General features: G+C 41.9%; 1 protein-coding gene across 1 annotated transcript; it reads left to right on the top strand.

Moving 5' to 3' along the window:
- Nucleotides 1–4,890: 4,890 nt before the first annotated feature.
- Nucleotides 4,891–20,200, top strand: RAB29 (RAB29, member RAS oncogene family). Its single transcript, XM_088479664.1, has 5 exons — nucleotides 4,891–5,227; nucleotides 6,664–6,735; nucleotides 13,319–13,500; nucleotides 16,441–16,562; nucleotides 19,376–20,200. The coding sequence occupies exons 1-5, from the start codon at nucleotides 5,104–5,106 to the stop codon at nucleotides 19,488–19,490; spliced, it is 615 nt and encodes a 204-aa protein (XP_088335790.1). The 5' UTR covers nucleotides 4,891–5,103; the 3' UTR covers nucleotides 19,491–20,200.
- Nucleotides 20,201–20,434: the final 234 nt, after the last annotated feature.

The following is a 20,434-nucleotide window of genomic DNA, read 5'->3' as shown; positions in this document are numbered from 1 at the left end:
GTAAATTCCATAACTTTCATTTTTTTATTTTTAGTTTACAATGTTCCAGTGAGGAAAAAAAAAATGAACAGGGTGGAACAAGTAACTCGTGCCATGACAAACGTCCTCTGTGAGCAACTCAGCGAGATGGATGCGGCTTTTCAGGGTCAAGAAGAGGCATGTATGGAGCATTGCATTTAAAAGGACAGACAACATTGGCCAAATGGTTCTTATCTGCCGTCAAATTCTATGTTTCTATTATTCTATGTTTCTATGATTCTATGAAAATGAAAGGGCCTTACAGGCTTCATTTCTGTCTGAAATTAGGTCCATATACGAGAGTCAAATGGCGCTTTTTGGCCAACTGGTTTGAAGATTTTCAACCCACTTAGTTCAACCGCATCACCAACTACAACCACTTTACCTACTGCAACTGCATCAACCACTACCACGGCAACACTCTCCATACCCTTTGGAGGAAAGTTATAGCAGTTATTGCAGAGGGCCTAATGCTTCTGACCCATCCACAAACACTGCAGAGGGGATGTAGTTAGTAGACATCCTGGCGGTCTGGATGCTGGCGCTCAAAATGCTAACGTCGAAATCCCAACACCAGTCAGAATCCCGGAGCCAGCATCCTGACTGCTGACATCCCGATTATAAGTATTAGGGTTTGGGGTTAGGCACTGGGGGGAGGGTTAGGCTGTTGGGAGGGGGGGGGTTAGGCTGTGGGGGTAAGGGAAAGGCTGCAGGGAGGGGGGGTGGTTAGGGTTAGGCTGCGGGGGGAAGGGTTAGGTTTAGGCTGTGGGGGGGGTTAGATTTAGGGTTAAGGTTAGTGTTAGGATACTTACCTGCAGATGTTGGATTCCAGCGTTGGGATTCTGAGCACCAGCAACCCATACCCAACCCACTCCACAGCACACTCCTCCGAATACTGACTATAATAGCCTGATTCAGAGTTGTACGCTAATTCATTAGTGCAATTTGCTGCTTAGCAATTGCTAAAATATGCTAATGCATTAGCCAGTAGAATGTGTATTGAGACACCCACCGGAGCTCTCGCAGCTGCCCGCAACTGGGTACACAAACGTAGCAAATGATGCAGTTCCTAAAAACATCCACTCCTCAAATGAGTCTATGGTCACTCAGAATGGCCGCAGTAAATGAGACACTGGAACTTTGTTACCTGCATGCGCGATCGCAAACACTGGCTAGTATATGCCCAGGAAATGGTTCGACACGCCCGTCTTTTGGCCAGAAATCCACTTTACCACCCACAAAATTGTCTCTGCTATTCAATCGATTGCGAGTGAATCCTCACAGCAAGCTTGATCGCAATTCATTAGCAGCACGTGCACAATGCGGCTGTAACGCATGCACAGACCACTGATAATCGCTCAATTGAGTGAAAATCGGCATAGTGTCAACTCTGAATCAGGCCCATAGACAGTTGTAGGAAGGCATTGTTGTAGTGGTTACTGATACTGTTTTCAGTTTTAATTACTTGCCTGTATTTTAGGCAGTTGATGGTGTTTTTCTTGTATTTTTATATACATTATTTATTGAATGTTCTTGCTAAGGATGGCCAGGTTTATGGCCGATGTTGAATGCTTTAATCTTCAATGGGGGACAACTAGATGATTTCCCTACATCGATGTCTAAGCATAGCCGAATGGGCTTTTTTAATTTTTCCTTACAAGGTGCCGGAGCATAGCTCAGCCCCCAGGTTCTGATTGGCTCACAGGCCAGGCAGTCAAGGAACATGGATGACCATCAGTTGGTGAAACCATCGATGGTCATCCATTGCATATGATGGCCGCTTGCTAAATGACCATCAATGGTAACCATCGATGGAAAGCACACCGATGGCCATCCCTAGTTTTTGCAGTTATTCATTCATATGCCTTTGTTAAACCCAAAAACAAAACAAAAAATTTTTACGAAAAGAAATACTGAACATAAGAAATGTTTTGCTGCCAATAAAGAGTATTTTTGGAACTCAGGGGTCTATTTACTAAGCAGTGAAAGGAGACAGAGTGAAAAGTGATAAGAAAGTGATAAGGTGCCAGCCAATCAGCTCCCAACTGTCAATTTTCAAACACAGGCCCGTATTCAATTTGAAGCGGCGTTTTCGCCTCTGCCGGCGAAATCACATTTCCGCCTACATCGACAGTTTGGATGCGAAAACTTTTCGTGCACGTGCCAGCTATATCCCCGTATTCATTTTGAAAGTAGGCGAAATCGGAAACCGGCAAAACTTGGATCAGCGAAAAAAAACGGGAATTTTTGGGAAATTATTGTAGGACCCTCCTAAAGATGTCCAGACCAGGGGGATCACTATGGGTACCCCCGTTTTTGCCTGCCAAAGAAAGTCGGGTTTTTAAATAGCTGCGGCATGTGTTTTTTTTCCCGACATTGAAGAAGTGATGCAAAAGAGCACTTAGCTTTTTTTTTTTTTTTTTTTTAAAGTGGTCCCATCAAATTTGGGGTACATGAGAATGGGTACTAGCTTATTTTTAAGTCCCTAAACGCATTCTGCAAAAATGCACCTGCCGCCGCTAGTTGAAACCCCAATTTCTTTCAGGAGATAAAAATGGGGGTATCCATAGTGATCCCCTATGTCTTCACATCTTTAGGGGGTCCCTGTAATATTTCCCGAAAATTCACGTTGTGTTTTACCTGTAAAAAAGTTGAAAAAAAAAATGACATAGCTAAACCAGCCCCAGGGCTTCAGCGTAAGCCTGTGGTGCTCTGGAAGGGGGAGGGGGGCCCTTCTTTGGGGGGTCCCCGACTCCCCCAAGATCACCGGCTTGCACTGACCGACTTGGGGTGCTAATGCTTTGGACCTGGAGCCCCGGACTGTGGCATTGCACCCCAGTCGGTTGGGTCTGGTGCTGGTCTTAAATATAGGGGGATCCCCACGTCTTTTTTCCCCCTATATTTAAAATCAGGACTGGTCCCTGCAGCCTGGTGTTGGTTTTTAAAATACGGTGGAACCCTCCTCATTTTGTTCCCCATATTTTTAGAAACCAGGATTGGCTGGCAAGCCTGGGGCTGGTTTTACTTTTGGGGGGAGGGCCCTATGTCATTTTGTCTCAAAACTTTTAACCCGTTTTTTTACAGGTTAAACACAACGGGAATTTTCGGGAATTAATCCAGGGACCCCCCCTAAAGATGTGTAGACATAGGGGATGACAAAGGGAACCCCCATTTTTATCTCCTTAAGGAAGTCGGGGTTTCTAATAGCTGCGGCTGGTGCATAAATGCGGCTTTGATTAAGGTGATACAGAAGAGCATTTAGAAGTTTTTTTAGGGAAAAATAACTATGCTCAGCAAATTTGGGGTACTTGAAAATGGGGTTCAGCATATTTTAAAGTTGCTAAAGTGAGTTGAAAAAATTGTGAACAACCCACCTGCCGCAAGCAGGTCAAGACCCGCCCAGAGACAAGTTCGCTAGTTTTTAACTTTGTCCCCCCATTATTATTTTTTTCGCCCCAAATGCAAAGTGATTTTTTTGGGTGTCCTTAAGTGTTTTTTTTACAGTTTACCTTTGGGGGACTGTCTGAAGGCTGCACGGGGGTTCCCGCAACGTTGCACTCCTAAACCCCAATTCTGCACTTTTTTCCGCCTGCTATTCATAGGTGATACTTTTTCGCCTATTACATTGCATTGACTTTCCGCCTAGGCGGAAAGTCCTCCAAATTGAATATGGGGTAGCCAAACAGGCGGAAATTACGTCATTGGCGAAAAGTTTTCGCCGAAAACAGGCAAATACTGACTTTTCGCCTCAAATTGAATACGGCCCACAGCCTGTGACATGACAATTGGGAGCTGATTGGCTGGCACCTTATCACTTTCTTATCACTTTTCACTCTGTCTCCTAACACTGCTTAGTAAATAGACCCCTCAATGTGGTTTGTGGCTTTTGTTGGGTGTGTGCGTGGTCCTAATTAGTTGTGCAGAGGGTCTTGGACGTATTGTCAGATGAAACAAGAGTCCAATATAAAAATGACTTGAAAATTTTAAATGAAAAACCCGGGAAATTCCCAAGTTCTGTGCGAAAGGGGTCGACCTGGAAATTTCCCGGGTCCAGGGAGTAGTGTAATACCCCTTTTCCACCTAAATTCCGGGTCTGACCCGGAGTTGGAACAAAGTTCCTATCCGGATCAGACCCGGAATTTTGCCGGCGCCGACTCGGGATATTCCCGAGTCAGCGCCGCTCACACCGCAGAGTGAAAGTGGTCGCTTGGAGATGACGTCATCTCCAAGCGCCACTGAAGCCGGACCAATCGGCCGGCTAGCAGCGCACTCCAGGTCATTGTGGCCCGGAGTGCGCTGTTCTCACAGCAGGGTTTCACACGGGCTACGCCCGTGTCAAACCCTGCTAATTACCTGGGTTGGATTGCCGGGTCACTCGACCCGGCGATCCAACTCTCTCCCCTTTTACACCAGGGAGCTGGCCGGGTTAACCCTTCAATAACACGGGTTTTAGCTCCGGTGTAAAAGGGGTATTACGAACACAGGAAAATAATCTTATTCTTCATATAAGATCATGGCATGTGAACTGCAGTAGCAGTATAGAGAGAAGATACTAAGAAAAACAGTCCTTGATGCCTTCACGTTTCCATTAGCACAGCACGGACTACAAGATGATTGTAGAATGCAGACTTTACTTCAACCTGCTCAGCTGGCTGAAGTTAGTATTACCAAGTTAGTAGTGCTTCTGTTCTGCTTAGTACTGACTGAGTGAGCAGCAGCAGCACTAGCTGGCAAGTCTCAGCACCCCCATATGGCGAGCTATAGCTGCACTTCCTGCATACTACTGCTCTATGGGAAATGTAGTCTGTGTGCTGCTGGGAGGGAGCGTGTATGATGAGTAAACGCGATGTAACACTCACATGACTGAGGACTTTCTGACAGGCGCGGGGATAGGTGGGGCCAAAGAACAGAGGAGGTGGGAGATGCGCCAGAGGCTGGACCCTCACTCACATTCAGTATATGTCTCTATGCCCCGCTCAGAGTAGTGGAAGAGTTTGGAGCACGCTCCTGCAGGAGGTTACGCACTGACTCCTAGCTGGGGGCAGCGATGCTGAATGCTCCTACCAAGTGACCGGCTGCTGCACCATGGGGAGCTTTGATCACTTGTTTAAAGTGCTTGTTGTGGGGGACTCCTCTGTTGGCAAAAGCTCCCTGTTGAACAGGTATGTCAATGACGTATTTGGCAAGGACTACAGGATGACCATGGGAGGTGAGTATGAGGTGCACACCCACCATGTACAGTAGATCATGGACATGAGAACAGATAATTGTGTTGTGTATCCTCATAAATTGTATGTCGTTTGCAAAATAAAGTGTTTAAGTTTTATATCTATATAGATAGTGTAATGGGGCTGGTGCAAAGTTGCACACCCTCAGTAAAATTATCCTACCTGCATAGGCATTGGAAAGGGGGGGCAGGATCCAGCTGGTTCACTTTGCATTGGTTTCATCCGAATTGTTGCAGGGGTGTCAGAATGCATAGACAGACCAATTCATCTTATATATAAGTTGTAGTTCATTTGTTTTTTTTCTTTTCTTTTTTAAACTAATTGTTTTTTATATACATATAGTAAAGTAGAAAAAAAATAACACTGGTCCATGAAGTTCAACATGTATACTTTTTATCGGTGATGGCCCGAAGTTCTAGCTTTCCAATCTTTTCTCCAGCAATTTGCGACCACCATGGCAGATTTTCACCTTGCACCCCATAGAGGAGTGCAGGAAAATCTGCAATGTTGGGGTACCATAATTATCCATGATGTGCAAAGCTGCGCATCCCAACCACACAATGCTGATAATTGTATATCGCCTGAGGCAGGGGCGTTTTAAGAGAGGAGGGGGCCCTTGTTTAGTCCACGTCCGGGGCCCCCTTCTCTCTCACCGGTGGCTGCTGCGCACTGACAGACGCAATAGACTCTGGGCACTAGGCTGTAACTGGAGTCTCCTGCGTATGCGCAGGTTACTGGGAAAATGGCGTAGCAACCATTTTCCGGGCGATTTCCTTACTGCGCATGCGCAGAATGCCGGGAAAATGGCCGCCAGACGTTTTGTGTAGCGCCTCTCCAGCCAATGTGGGACTTTGGAGAGGTAGGTAATAAAAAGTACGGGTGTGCGGTGTGGGTCCCCTGGACCTAGGGGCCTGTGTGCACCACACACCCTGCACCCATTATAGATATGCCCCTGCCATGAGGAGTGTTAATCTAGAGCGAGGCAAAATAACATAAAGTTTGACATTTGCCAACTCTCGAAGGGGGCAAATAAATTCCTTTCTATCAACTATTGCAACCACTGTTAAAGAACAAATGTTCCTGTGTGGCTATTATATTATAGTCCCTTGTCCTTCATATGATAAGTATACATTGTATTCCATAATGCACACCGTACTGTTTCTTGAATTGCACAAACCAGCTGTAGTTGTTATGAATGATCATGAGATGCTTTCCCTTAATTGTGTCATAGTAGTTACTTCCTTTTATTTTTCTTACTGGGGTTTTCAGACCTTTCTGTATAATATGCTGAGGTTTCCACTCTGATTCAGACATGATATTTCCAAACTACCCCACCTACCCCACGTCTATTCAATTACACTTTATGGTAAGGTCTCTAAGCTTTATTTAATCTTTTCTTTTACATTTCATTCTCCAGTGGATTTCGCATTGAAGGTTGTGCAATGGTCAGATACAGAGGTGATCAGACTTCAGCTGTGGGATATTGCAGGTAAGGTACAAACATTTATGCTTTACCAGCATATTTACAGTTGTAATGGCCAATTCAGACAACATGCTGTAAGTAGCAGGTCACCCTCTTCGGCATGCCAGCACTTGCATTCTTAAGGTGCACATCCACTACCCGATTAAACAGAGCTATTGAACGATAACGAAATCGTTCACGTTCAATCGCTCATTAATCGGGCACAATTTGGGCATGCAATCGTCGGAAATGACCAGCGATGCATACTCCCACTGGTCATTTCCGACATCAATCATCGGCTGAACATGCCGGTCAATCTGCCTATAACGACCGATTGGCCATGTTCTGGGATGATGGAGGGAGCCTACACCGAACGACGGTACGATTACGATGTCGTAATCGTACTGTCTTCCCTGGGTCGCGTTATGGATACACACCTTTAGGTCAACATTGTGACTTTCAATCCTACATACCAAACCCAATTGTAAAAAAACAAACCATTCCCCATATAAAAAAATATATATATAGAACAATAAGACAAATAACAAAAACAATGAATAAAAATGGCAGAATAACAAATGGTGGCGCAAGGGATATCCAGCTGCCTTATCCTATTCCCGGTTATCACCCTTTAACCCAATTAAAAAACAAATACATAAAATGGACTGGATCATTGGCGCTAATCTCTTCAATGTGTATCAAAATATGACAAGTGAAATAGCAAATAGTGAATAAAATAAAACTAGAACTTTCCTTAGTTTCTTTCTTGACACGATAGGGAGTATCCGATATCGGGCATTACTTTCCTATATATGAAAGAAAAAAAGCATAAAAACGCAACATCGTGTGATCCAGTTCAATTTATTAATACAAATTCACCAAATGGTAAAAACACATGATCTGATTAACAGTATGCAGCTTTAAAACACCATAGCACAGGTGATAATAGGAGGCTTTACCAGATAGTTGTGTTAATGGCACATGTACTGTAGATGGAAATATAGAGTGGAAGGCTCCGGAACCTTCAAACTTCGCTGCTCATCAGTCACAGATCATCTGGTATTCCCTCCAAACTCCTTCCAGATGAAAAACTGGGATCGAGACATGCGGTCCACCAAAGGTGTAACTTGTTCCACGTTCTCCTACATCTCTCCAATCAATTAAAATAAAAAAGCTAAATAATATACTTGGGCACCCGCCGCTGTCGCTTCTCCTGTCTGTCCCTGCGCTGCTGCGCTTCCCCCGGTACCCCCAAAGTTGCATACTGTTAATCAGATCATGTGTTTTTACCATTTGGTGAATTTGTATTAATAAATTGAACATTATTGAACTGGATCACACGATGTTGCGTTTTAACTCATTTCTTTTTTTCCTTTCATATATGGGAAAGTAATGCCTGATATCGGATACTCCCTATCGTGTCAAGAAAGAAACTACTAATGAAAGTTATATTTTTATTTTATTCACTATTTGCTATTTTACTTGTCATATTTTGATACACATTGAAGAGATTAGCGCCAATGATCTTAAGACAAATTATTAAACTGTATCTGAGCTACCCCCAACAAGTAATCCTGTATTACCGCACACAAATAACTATAAAAACAGTTTTTAAGTAAATCACTTTGTGTATGGTTTTATTGACATCTTATGCACTCATTACCATGGTAGATGGTTTCTGGATAATAAATATTTTCTTCTTTAAGAAATTATCTGGTTTTTACTGTTAACACATATGTGCCCCCTTTTGTGAAGATTTAGGGGGTAATTATCAAAGCTTGGAGAGAGGAGATACAATTGAGAGAGATAAACCACCAACCAATCAGCTCCTAATTTACATTTTTCAAATACAGCTTGAAAAACGTAAGTTAGAGGCTGATTGGTTAGTACTTTATCTCTCTCCAAGCTTTGACAAAAACCCACCTAAATCACTGTTTGTTTTTTTAAACCCAATTGTAGTAGTTGCAAGTACATTGTATGTAGCCTTGCTTCAATTTCTTTGTGGCCAGCCATTGTAGACCCCACTCAGTGTCGCTCAGTATGGCTTACTGAGGCTAGGCCAATGAGAAGTAAATGCCTTCTCTGCAAGAAAATATTTATATCAAAACTCACTGTGTCTGATTATTGCTTCAGCTGATTTAATGGAAGTTGAATGGGTGTGGATTAACATATAGACAGTGAAAAGGTCCACAGTGTCTAGATAGACACCAGATGTTATTCGGTCAATAGGTCGATATGAAAATGGTTGATCCAAAAATGGTCAACGCATTTTTTTTTTTTTTTTTTAGCCCTAAATTTTCACCATAACCCTAACCCTCCCCTTGGTCCCTAACCCTCCCTCCTGGTGCCTAACCCTAAACGTTGGGGTAGGTGTCTGACCTTAACAGTCCCTCCTGGTCCCTAACCATCGGGGTAAGTGCCTAAACCTAAACCAAAAAAACAAACCAAATCATGTTGACCATTTTTATGTCGACCTTCTGACCCTGTTGACCTTTTGTACCTATAAATGACCAGGGAAAAGGGGAATAGGAGGATATAGTTTGAGCACAGGATCTAATATATTGGATATGATTAATCAAAGGAATAATGAAAATCCACAATTATGAATATCAGACCCTAGTATGGGTATCAAGAAGAAATATTATAAAGTGTGGAGGTGCTCCCCATGAGAGTATAGATAAACGTAGTATGGGGAAGAAGAAGAAAACTCTCTTGTTTGGGGGCACTCAAATATAAAGGTTATAGTCAGAATAAAAAATAACTTTTATTAGATATGTATTTATTAGATATGCTGCAACTTGACAAGCTCTTCTAGCGGCAGATCTCCTATACTATACACCGGCTCCCTGGAGGTGAGCGCCCAGGTACTTTTCATACTATTGTTTCCTTAGCGCACTTAGCGGCTTTATTCAACAGAGACAAGTTTGTGACCCTGCAATACCTTTAGGGCAACAGAGCTCCACTTGTCCTGTATTAGCCATAGTGCAGCTACACTCATATTCTTTCTTCTTATCACTGCATATGCAATCTGGGTTTCCCACCACTCACCACTACCTTTTGGTACATGACTGGCAGCAGCACAGATCGCAAACCTATGCTGTGTTATTTCATTTCATTACGATTTCTAGTACTATTGTCTCTATGAGTACTCTCATTGGGGTGCGCCTATTAGAGGTTCCTGCAATGTTTACACCAGGACCTTCTTTTTAACGTAGTCCAATAGCAGATACTCATTATACTTATTCCCTACCCTGGGAGTACCTTTATAGTACGCTCACATGCCATTCAATGGTTGTACAATGGCATGCAGCAGCTGCTATTCTGTAAACTCCATATAAAGGAGTAGCTTTACTTTTTCCTATAACTTTACTGTCCACTAGTACCTGGGTGGCATCGCAGGTGACTTATGTGTGATCTGCCTCTCACTACAACCTGTGATTTACTTACATTTATTTCGATATTTGCAGATTCAGCTATTATTCCATCTGACCCCCTTATCGTTGTATTGCTTTAATTACTGTTCAGTGGAATTGTGCTGTGATATCTTACGTAATTTATATTGAATATTGTATTGTCATTATCATACTCTTTTCTAGAAGATTTCCTTGGATGTTTCTGCTGCAATTTTGATTAGCCTTTGTGCTATGAGGATACTATGAGGTCATTGAACTAGAAAATGTTTTACATTGGTCTCAATACTGTATGAGATAGAGAATTAGAGACCTATTTGTAATATTTCACTTAGCTTCACACAATTGTGATAAGTATTGTATTATATGTTGTCTTATGTTCTATGTATGTTCGTGTTCTGCTGGTGACAATTCACAGCTGTTATTCCAACAGCAAGGCCATTAATTAATGGGCTTAGACTTGTTGTTGGTATTTTAATACATATCTAATAAAAGTTTATTTTTTATTCTGACTATAACCTTTATATTTGAGTGCCCCCAAACAAGAGAGTTTTCTTCTTCTTCCCCATACAACCTTTTGTACCTGTCAACCTTCTTACATCTTGACCTGTAGTGTGTCGACATTTTGTCCCAGTCGACCTATTGACTGTCTAACATCTGGTGTCTATCTAGACCAGGCATGTCAAACTCAAAATACCAACCGGTCCGAATATTCAAGGTCTACGAGTGTGTGGGCCGCAACAAAAAAAAAGTGTTATATGCAAGTCTGGCAACTGTACGCGGACACCACAGGACGCATGCGTCATGAGCCTTTCTAGGGATTTGGATGCGTGCACCAATATCCGTGTACTTCGGTATTATGTCCAACTCAGAGTGCACTGGGAAAAGCCCCACCTTGTTCTCCTAGATAGTGAGACAGCCATGATGTGGTTTTCCTGAACATTTAAGCATTCTGTAATCTGTGATGGTCAACAGGTGGACATAAAAAAATTGCCTGTAGACCATTGTATAGATCAGTATTAGGCATCCTGGGTCTCTGCAGTTGTTGCAGAATTTAAGCAAATTCTAGAGGGAAATTGTAGTTCCACAACAACTGCAGATCTGCAACTTATCCATGTACGAGCATTCATCACTCCCAATGGGATGTAGTTGGGATCCGAGCGCACATAATGCCAGCGGTCCCAATACCGACGCCGGAATCCCCTCAAGTGTCAGAATTAAGTTTAGGCTGCGGGGGAGGGAGGGTTAGTGCTAGGCTGCAAGAGCGGGGGGTTAGGGTTAGGCTGCGGGAAAGGTGGGTTAGGGGGACGGCCACGGTTAGTTTACTTACCTGCAAGCGTCAGCATTTCAACAGTCAGGATTCCGGCGTCGGTGTTGCACCGCTGGGATCGTGTACCCAACCCCTCCCAATGTATACCTGTTGTCAAGGAGAGACTCCAGAGTATCCGGATCAGTATACATTTCCTTACAAATAATATTACATTTCAAAGGAAGCCATTCTTTTTTTTTTAACCAAGTATGTGTTGTGCCTAAAAATATAGATTTATAAGGTCCGATATGATTTTAAAGATTTGGCAATCAGACCCTCAGCATCTGATGAATATTCTGCTGTTGTTTTGGCAAAGGTTCATGTTAGGACAGGAACATTGACTGTTGTATTGTTATTGATGACAAATTACATATTTACAGCTCTGGTGATTGCCCTAATTTCTTTTCTTATGTGGAGAAGGCTGGAGACTTACAATGGGTAGTTTCTGGGAGCACTCTGGTGGATGCTGCATCTGTACTTACAAATCGCATGGAATTATCTATCTATGATTGATTTATATAAATATAAACCAAAAAAAAGCATCTTCTGCACTTGTCTTTAAACATTATTATTGTTATTAAATGCTGTATTCTGTATAAAAGCTTCACTCTGCATTAAATTCAGGTACTATTAGTACTGCATATATAGTAGCAAAACATGTTAAACTTACTAACTCAGGATAGAGGGCCTGATACATTATGGCTCGCAACTGCGATTGCAATAGCAATTACGCACGCAGTCTCTCTGCGATCATATGCTAATCCATTGCGATCGCTATGCCGCTGCAGCACAACATAAGGACGCCCACTTAACCTTACACACATCTGTATCCTTAGCAGGACTGCAAAACCATCGGTAACATCGAGTACCATCGCAGCCTCACGCACACTTGCACAAGCTCTGACCTTACTCAGGAATTGCTAACTTCATTGCACGCTATGAGTACTCAAGCTGCATAAGGCTCTACAGTGGATAATTCATGCATGCCCATGCAATGGTGTTCAAACGCACTGGCCGCCTGCATTTCTCAGACCTCCCCGTCACCTCCCACAAACGGAAGTTCCTGTCAATCACTCTGCGATGGGTCTGTGTAGTCCTGGTCATAGTGGCTGGTACGCGCACTGCGATAAATGTGCAGTATGCAACAATTGTCCGATTGCGTGCGTATTAGCATTGCAATCCTTGTTGAATCATGCCCAGTATACTCCTTTTCTGCTCAGTCCTACACTGCATATAAATGTACACATATCACACTGCTGGTGTGTATATGTGTGTACGTGTGTACTGGGAGGTATGCAGTGCTACTACTCTTGGATCTTTTTGAATTTATAAAGCTCAGTATATTTTTCTTAAACCACTCCACTGTACCACTTCTCTTCATGTATGTGCTCAATTAGTTTTTTTTTTTTTATTTGGAATAACTTTTTATATCTGGTTTCTTTTATGAATCCTAATTTAAAAATCATATTCAACTGTTATATGAATCCTAAAAATATGTCCCATGTTTATTTGCCATTACTGAAAAGAATGGGCAATTTTCTGTGACACAGGCATGAATGGATCTCACTCACATTTCATGTAATAAAGATGTTAGCAGTGTTTACCCAGGACTCTCAGGCAAATACCGGAAGGTACACGTGGAGAGTTCCCAGCTACAGCAGTGAGACACATATTTGGTTTTATTTTCTGGAAAGGAACACCTTGGTTGCTATGCTTGTTATTTTTAAAAGGTTGTGATTTATACATTACCTTCTCCTTGAAATGATTGTTAGAAATGCTTATTGTAGCTATATGTTATATAACTTATTTTACTTGTGCAAAATCAAGACTTTGTATGCAACTATGTTTTTGGCTTTTGATAAACCATTTTATTTACATTTCTAATCACCAGGACAGGAGCGATTTACTTCCATGACAAGACTCTATTATAAACAGGCCTCCGCGTGTGTAATAATGTTTGACCTCACCAATTCCGACTCCTTCAGAAGCTGCCAGATGTGGAAAAATGACCTGGACAACAAAGTTACACTACCAAATGGTGATCTTGTGCCTTGTATACTACTTGCAAACAAGGTGAAATGATCTATTGCATATTGAGTAGGTGTGTGTGTGTGCGTGTGCGTGTCACCACAATAATGAATGTAGTGTTCAATTGCACTTTCTTAAAACTTATTTGTGCTAAAATTGTGTAGGGGTGAGCAGTATATTATGTTTTTGAAATAAACAGCTAGATTTGGGTGTGCACTCTGTGATCCCTATGTTGAACACCTATAAACAACAACAGAGAAAAGAGGTATTTATCGGGAGGCTCTATGTTACTAATTTAATTCTAATAAAATATACATTTTATTGAAAACAATTTCAAAATCTCTCCCAAATTATAGAACACATGAAATATTGAAATAAAATAGAATAAAGACTGATTAAAGAAAGAAATTGCATATAAAATTCCAGTGAGGCTTGCTTTGTTGCTTTATATATTTATAGACCATTCACTATAGTGATCTGTGTTAAATAGGTGTCAACAAAAATTATGGTGGTCGCTCACATCAGCTTAATGACATTGCACAGGTGCTTGTAAAGGGCGGGGTTTACACTGAACTACAGAAAAAAAAACTTATTGATTTATCTTACACATCTATACTTTACACTTCATTATCACCTTTTTTCCCTTTTAAATAAATATTAGGGATAATATGTGCAATTTGCATCGGCATATGTAATACCACTTTCACACACAAAAAAAGTCAAAACCCTGGCATTTAACAGACATTTGATGCACAGGTTTTTTTGCTGGTCCCAGCCTGTACCCCCCTTCACAGAAAAGCAAATTGCCGGGTGAAACATTTGGACTCAATAATTTACGGATCAACATGGGCAGTATGGACCATAAATTGTGTACAATATGTGCAGGGATATATGGTATAATCATCAGTCACTATGATACAACTGAGCAATTTGTAATGCTGATATCGTGTGCAGTCAGAACGGCTGAACTGCAATCTGACAGAAATTGTTTAATGTGAACACTTAAACAAAAGTCTATATTGCGAATGTAATCCGCATCTCAAATCATATAAGTCAACCAATAAACTAATGACAATATCGTTGTCAAAGACACAGCGTGGCTGCTCATGCCAGAGCCGTATCTAGACTTTTTGGTGCCCTGTGCCAGAGAGAGCATTGGCACCCCCCCCCCCCCCCCCCTTCCATTTTTAAAATAGGGACATAAGATAGTGCACCTCAAAAAGGGCCATGGCCTCATGGGGAAGGGCCAGGGAAGAGATAAGGGAGGACAGGAGATGCTGGGGATAAAAGAAGAGGAAGCTACAAGTGAGAATGATAATAAACAGGAAATTTCTACACTGGCACATGTCTTCACTCTTTCGACTGCTTGATACATACCACAATGCCTTGATTTCCCACTTTGCCTGTATGTTATATACTGTCACAACAGGGTCGAACCAGCCCACAGGGGTACAGAGGAAATCCCCCGGTGGGCCTTGATGCCTGAGGGCCCCACTCCCCTCCTCTGGGGGTCATGTTCCAGATTGTGCACTGAATTGTACATTGTTACTTTATTGGAGGGTCATTAACCTTGTGAAACAGGACCGCTGATTAAACATTGGTTCTTGGTTTTCTTCTATAGAAACACCAATATTTGCCAAATGGTTAGCCAAGCAACTGTGGTGGCTGGCCACATCCCCTCTAGTGAATGACCACACCCCTAAGCATGGGCCCCTACTACTGCATTCCCCTGGTGGGCCTTTTATGCCCCAGTCCGACACTGTCACGGTCTGATAAATTGGCAATTAAATAGAAGGGGGCGTTGTCAATTAATTTTTACCATGATCCTTGGGCCGTAACTAACATGCCCAGCACCACCATCCCTACTTGTCTATCTAAACCCGAAAAACTGATTCCAGCTTCTAAATTCCACACCTGAATTTCCCCAGGATGTGAAATGTAGACCTTCATGCGGTCAGACCATATGTTCTCAGTGTGCATACCCTTGCTGGTAGGAGTTAGGTCACCAAGAGGGGGCTCTAGTCTCCTGCCCTCCCAAACACCATAGCAAACTATGCTGTTTTACTGTGGAGACCTCTACTCCGTCCTATGCGTCCTTGCCAGTTGCCTCATCCTTGTAAACTGCTGACAGGATCCAGCTCATTCCACCGCAGTTGTACATATTGTGCCCAGATTTATGGAACTATCAAATCACAAATTACTATTTGAATGGATAGAGATGGTTGGTGTCTCTCGTGTGGCAAGACAGTATATTGGCATCTGTGTCTAGCTTAAATGGTCTTTATTGACAACCTACTGTAACTCAAAACAATACAGTAAAATTTTATTTATTTTGTTAAATATACAGTTCAGTTGTATAATCCTTTTTATAGCATATTACATATTTCTTTTCAGCTCAATCTGCGGCTTGTTGGATTTTAATTACTTTGCAATAAGTAGAAACATTTGCTATGCTGCAACATTAACCCAAACACTCCTTGCCGGTGACTATTCCCTAAAAGAGCACTTGCAGGAACTTTGCAGTGACAGCCAGGATAAGTGGTTTTCGTGCATATATGCTGTGTTTTGCGTTTGACAACTTTAGTCGCTAAATTACCACCCTCACCAGTTTTTCATGATTATTTCCTCGTTTTTTAACACCATCTACAGTTATTGGGATTGTGAGTGAAGTAAAGGGCGTTCCCATTAAAATACCTGTTTACACACGATTTGAATTTGTATGTCTATATTTAGTGCCCTTTAACCTATGGGTTCTATTGGAAGTTTACAATGAAAATCGAGGAATTAAGAGATTGTGTACTTTAAAATAATATATACCTTCAGAATGTACATTTCTATAAATGAATAATCATTACTTATGTATTGTGAGTTTATTTTTAATATAAAACTTCAATGTTGTACATATATATATTATTCTTATAATGAATACTTTTATATTTTCTTGTTTTTCTTTTATTTTGTGTTTTTTTTCTTTTTTTTTTTCAGTGTGATCTTTCTCCATGGGCTGTAAGCAAAGAGCAGATTGATCAGTTCAGTAAGGAGAATAACTTCATTGGATGGACAGAGACTTCCGTTAAGGAAAATAAAAATATCAATGAATCGATGAGGTCAGTCTGTTACTTTTTGCACATAAACTAATGCATTTTACAAAATAAAACTCATGTAAGGCACACTAGTCTGTCTAACTTTTCTATGAGTGATTACATATAGCAATGGATAGGCGTTGCACTTCACTAAGATCTGACAGAGGGCCCCATTCAAGAGCGAAGCGTAACCCCTTTAGCGCTCGCTAAAGGGGTTATGCTATCCATTCTGTATTCAACAAACAGTGGTAATCTAAGATTACCCGTTTGTCACTGCATCGTTGTCGCAATTTGTAGATGCGGTCCACATTGCCGGCAACGTGGACCCAGCGAAGCCTTCCAGGCACTGCCGGGTCCCCGACGGGTTACAGTGCAATGCACAAGCGTCAGAACGTCGCGCATTGTACACAAGCCCGTCGCTGGCAGCGTTAGGCTGCCAGCAGCTGAGCATTTAAGATTACCGCTGTTTATCAAGCAACGCTCTCGCCATCTCTTAGGACAATAATTTTTTCATTAGATGGTAAGACCGATACGGTCCCCATTGTGGGCAATGGAGACCTGGCGGTGCCTTTCAGGTTTCAGCGAAGCCTTCCAGGCACTGCTGGGTCCCCGTGTCATGGACATACCTAGATGGACCTCGCTGGATAGGTAAGTATTGATAAATACTAGTGGCATTTTCGTTTGTATCACAGTGGTACTAAATGAAAATTGCCGCTGGGATTTTCGTTTATTTATAAACGGGGCTATGTGTGCCTCAACTGCAGCACACATGCAGGGATGGCAGGTGGTCAGGTGACAAGTTTGCAGGGTAGATTGTGCACTGGCAATAGTCTTTGAGAGGCAGCGAGCAGTAGTTACCAAGCCTACACATTTTGCTATGCGGCTGACTTTGCAGATCCACCCTCTCCTCCCCCTTCCTGTGTTTCCATCCCACATCATTTTCTGCACATCTTACTTCAGAATCCCTGAGGTAATTAGTGTCAGTATCGGTTCTTCGTAGGTATCTTCAAGTTTATCCTACCCCTAATTTTCCTTTGTTAGGCATCAACTGTTTTCTGTGACAAATGAAATCAATATTCATGTAATGTTTTATGCAGGTGCTGACTATGTATATTGAGCAACAGTTTTTGTCCATTGTCCGGCATTTGGGAGAAAATTGCAGATTGTAATTTGCTTTCATACGTTACCAGATTTTCATTCCAACCAATTGACTAGTTGGGTGGTTGGGCAGATAATCTTTAGATGTGTGGCCAGCCTTAGGTCTGTGAAACGATACAGTTTGGGAAACACTGTAAGGGGTGTGAGTTTGTTTTTTTAAATAAAAAAGCTACACAAGTTAAGACATATCTTTTATTTTTATTTATTTTAAAACTTGCAGCTTCTTCTGTAGAGCTAGTCATGCTGTACACCTCAGTGATGCCACTGCTGTTTGATTGGGTTTGTCTGCGCTGTTTCCCACCTTATGGAGAGATTTATTTTCTTTTGCCTTAAGGCCCCCATACATCAGCAATTGATTGCAGCAATTCTGCAATTTGCAATCGATTTGTGTATAAAAAAACTTTCCCTTTTTCAATCGATTGTGGCAATTTTGCGATTGAAAAAGGGAAAGTTTTTTTTATACACAATCGATTGCAAATTGCACTATTGCTGCAATCATTTGCTGATGTATGGGGGCCTTTAGAGCAGTGGTTCTCAAACTCTGTCCTCAGGACCCCACACGGGTCACGTTTTCCAGGTCTCCTGGCAGCTGCACAGGTGTAGTCATTACTCACTGACACATTTTAAAAGAGCTACAGGTGGAACTAATTATGACACTTGTGATTTTGTGAGGTGACCTGGAAACATTGCACTGTTTGGGGTCCTGAGGACCGTGTTGGAGAACCTGTGCCCTAGACTATATTTTACGCTTCAGTATTTTCTCTAAACTGAAAAAAGATTTTCTTTCAGAAGGGGCTATGAATGTAGTAGCGTTCCTGCTAGGCTGTTTTAGCGTGGCGTGGCGCCCTGCCCTCCTTCTGGAGGGCAAAAAGCACCCTGCCCTCCAGGAGGAGGGCAAAAAGCGCCCTGCCCTAACAGCCTGCGGGAGCCGTTCTCACCCGCGGGACGCAGTGTCCCGCGGGTGGAGAAACATGCGGTGACCCGGTCACCGCCGGAGAATAGACGCCGGGCGCATGCGCCCGGCATCTATTCTCCCTGTCTGCAGGGCTTAGGGGCTGCCCGGCGTGTCCGTAAGTGCCGGGCACGCCCCAAGAGTGACGAAAAAGGGACGCGTCTTATAGACACGCCCCCTTTTCCGTTGACCACGCCCCCTTCTCGGTCGCGCGTTCGGCGCATGCACGGGCATGCCCTCTCTAGCTCCAGCGCCCTGCCTCCCTCCGGAGCTAGAGGGAACACTAATGTAGTATTTCATTGCCAATATTTGCTGCTAGTTAAAATATAAAATAAGCAGACTGTAGATGTAACGGTGTTAATGCCAGTATAGCACTGATCATCCAGATTGCTTTGTCCTTTAAATTACATAAAAAAATCAATTCTATAAAATGCCATGGTGTAATAAAGTAAATTACATTTCCAAATGGCTCCTTTCCTCATACTGCTATGGGAAATATCCTTCTTGTTTATATTGTTTTTCGGTGCTCCTCACAGTGATTGTAGGAGGAGATATCTAGTGATCATGTCTGTGTGCACTACGACGTCGCCAAGCTGTTGCTGCTGTTATTTAGTGTTCTGCATAATGGGTTTCTGGATAAAAATGCCAAAGTAGTACATTGATTACATTTTTATAAGAAATGTTTCTCATTTAAAGGCATTTAATTTAATTTGATTTATTTTTGCAGAGTACTCATTGAGAGAATGATGGAGACAAGAGAATATGGCCGCTCATCCATGCCACCACAGGGGGATTACATTAACCTAAAAGACATTTCTGTGCCTGGATCAGGTTGCTGCTAAAAATGATTGTTCTAATAACTGATGAGATCAGTGTTCAATATATTTTATATGGCCAATGGTTCTGATGCAGGAGACCTATGTTAACTTGCTCATACATCATTATAAAAGTACTTTTTGTGCCTTGCACTATCTAAATAGGAGAATGGGGAGTCTTTCCACCATATCTTTGTTGTGATTTCCTTACTGTTTTGTCTTTATTTTATTTTTGGGTGTAAATTCGATTCTATTCTATTATGGTTGAAAACCAATTTTATTATTTTCTGAGATGGCTTCTGTGCCATAATAAGACTCCTTCTCCGCGGGCATACTACATACTTGCAGAATAAACTGCACTGTGAATTTGGCAGACCTAATCATTGCATTTTCTAAAGGGAGCTACAGTAGACACTCTGTATATACTTTGATGTGTATCTATTGTTATATTCGCATTGGTCCTGGGAAAATACACCATTGTATTTTATACCATCACCTATGCTATTGGCTGAATGTGCAATATACCTGAATGTAGGTGGTAGTTTTTCTTTTTGTATTTGCCATGTCAAAACTAAAAAACCAGAAAACATCTATGGTACCAGTATTTCTTCCAGTTTTTCATATTGCATGTATATGTATATATATATTTTTTTTTTTTTAAGTGACTGTATATCCTTAGCAAATATTTTACTCTGTGTTAATGTATTTTTGAATAAAATAAAACCAGCAACTGTTAATTGGAGCCCTGAACCCATGGAATAATTTCAAGCCACAAGGAAATTACTCCACTCATCCACCTCTGATGGAATAATACTGGAGAATATTACTCTGCATCCTGTAGTCCAACAAGTTAGAAAACTTAAAAGTGGAAGCCGTCCCATTTTACAGTAACTTTGAGGGACTGGTTAGCTTTACCAGCAGTAGTGGATGACCCCTCTCTTGGGTTAATAAACCTTGCATATTTTTGCTTG

This window comes from Taudactylus pleione, unplaced genomic scaffold, assembly GCF_031769625.1.
Source record: "Taudactylus pleione unplaced genomic scaffold, aTauple2 ptg000242l, whole genome shotgun sequence".
Lineage (NCBI taxonomy): Eukaryota > Metazoa > Chordata > Amphibia > Anura > Myobatrachidae > Taudactylus > Taudactylus pleione.
This window is presented reverse-complemented; position numbering and strand designations above follow the sequence as displayed.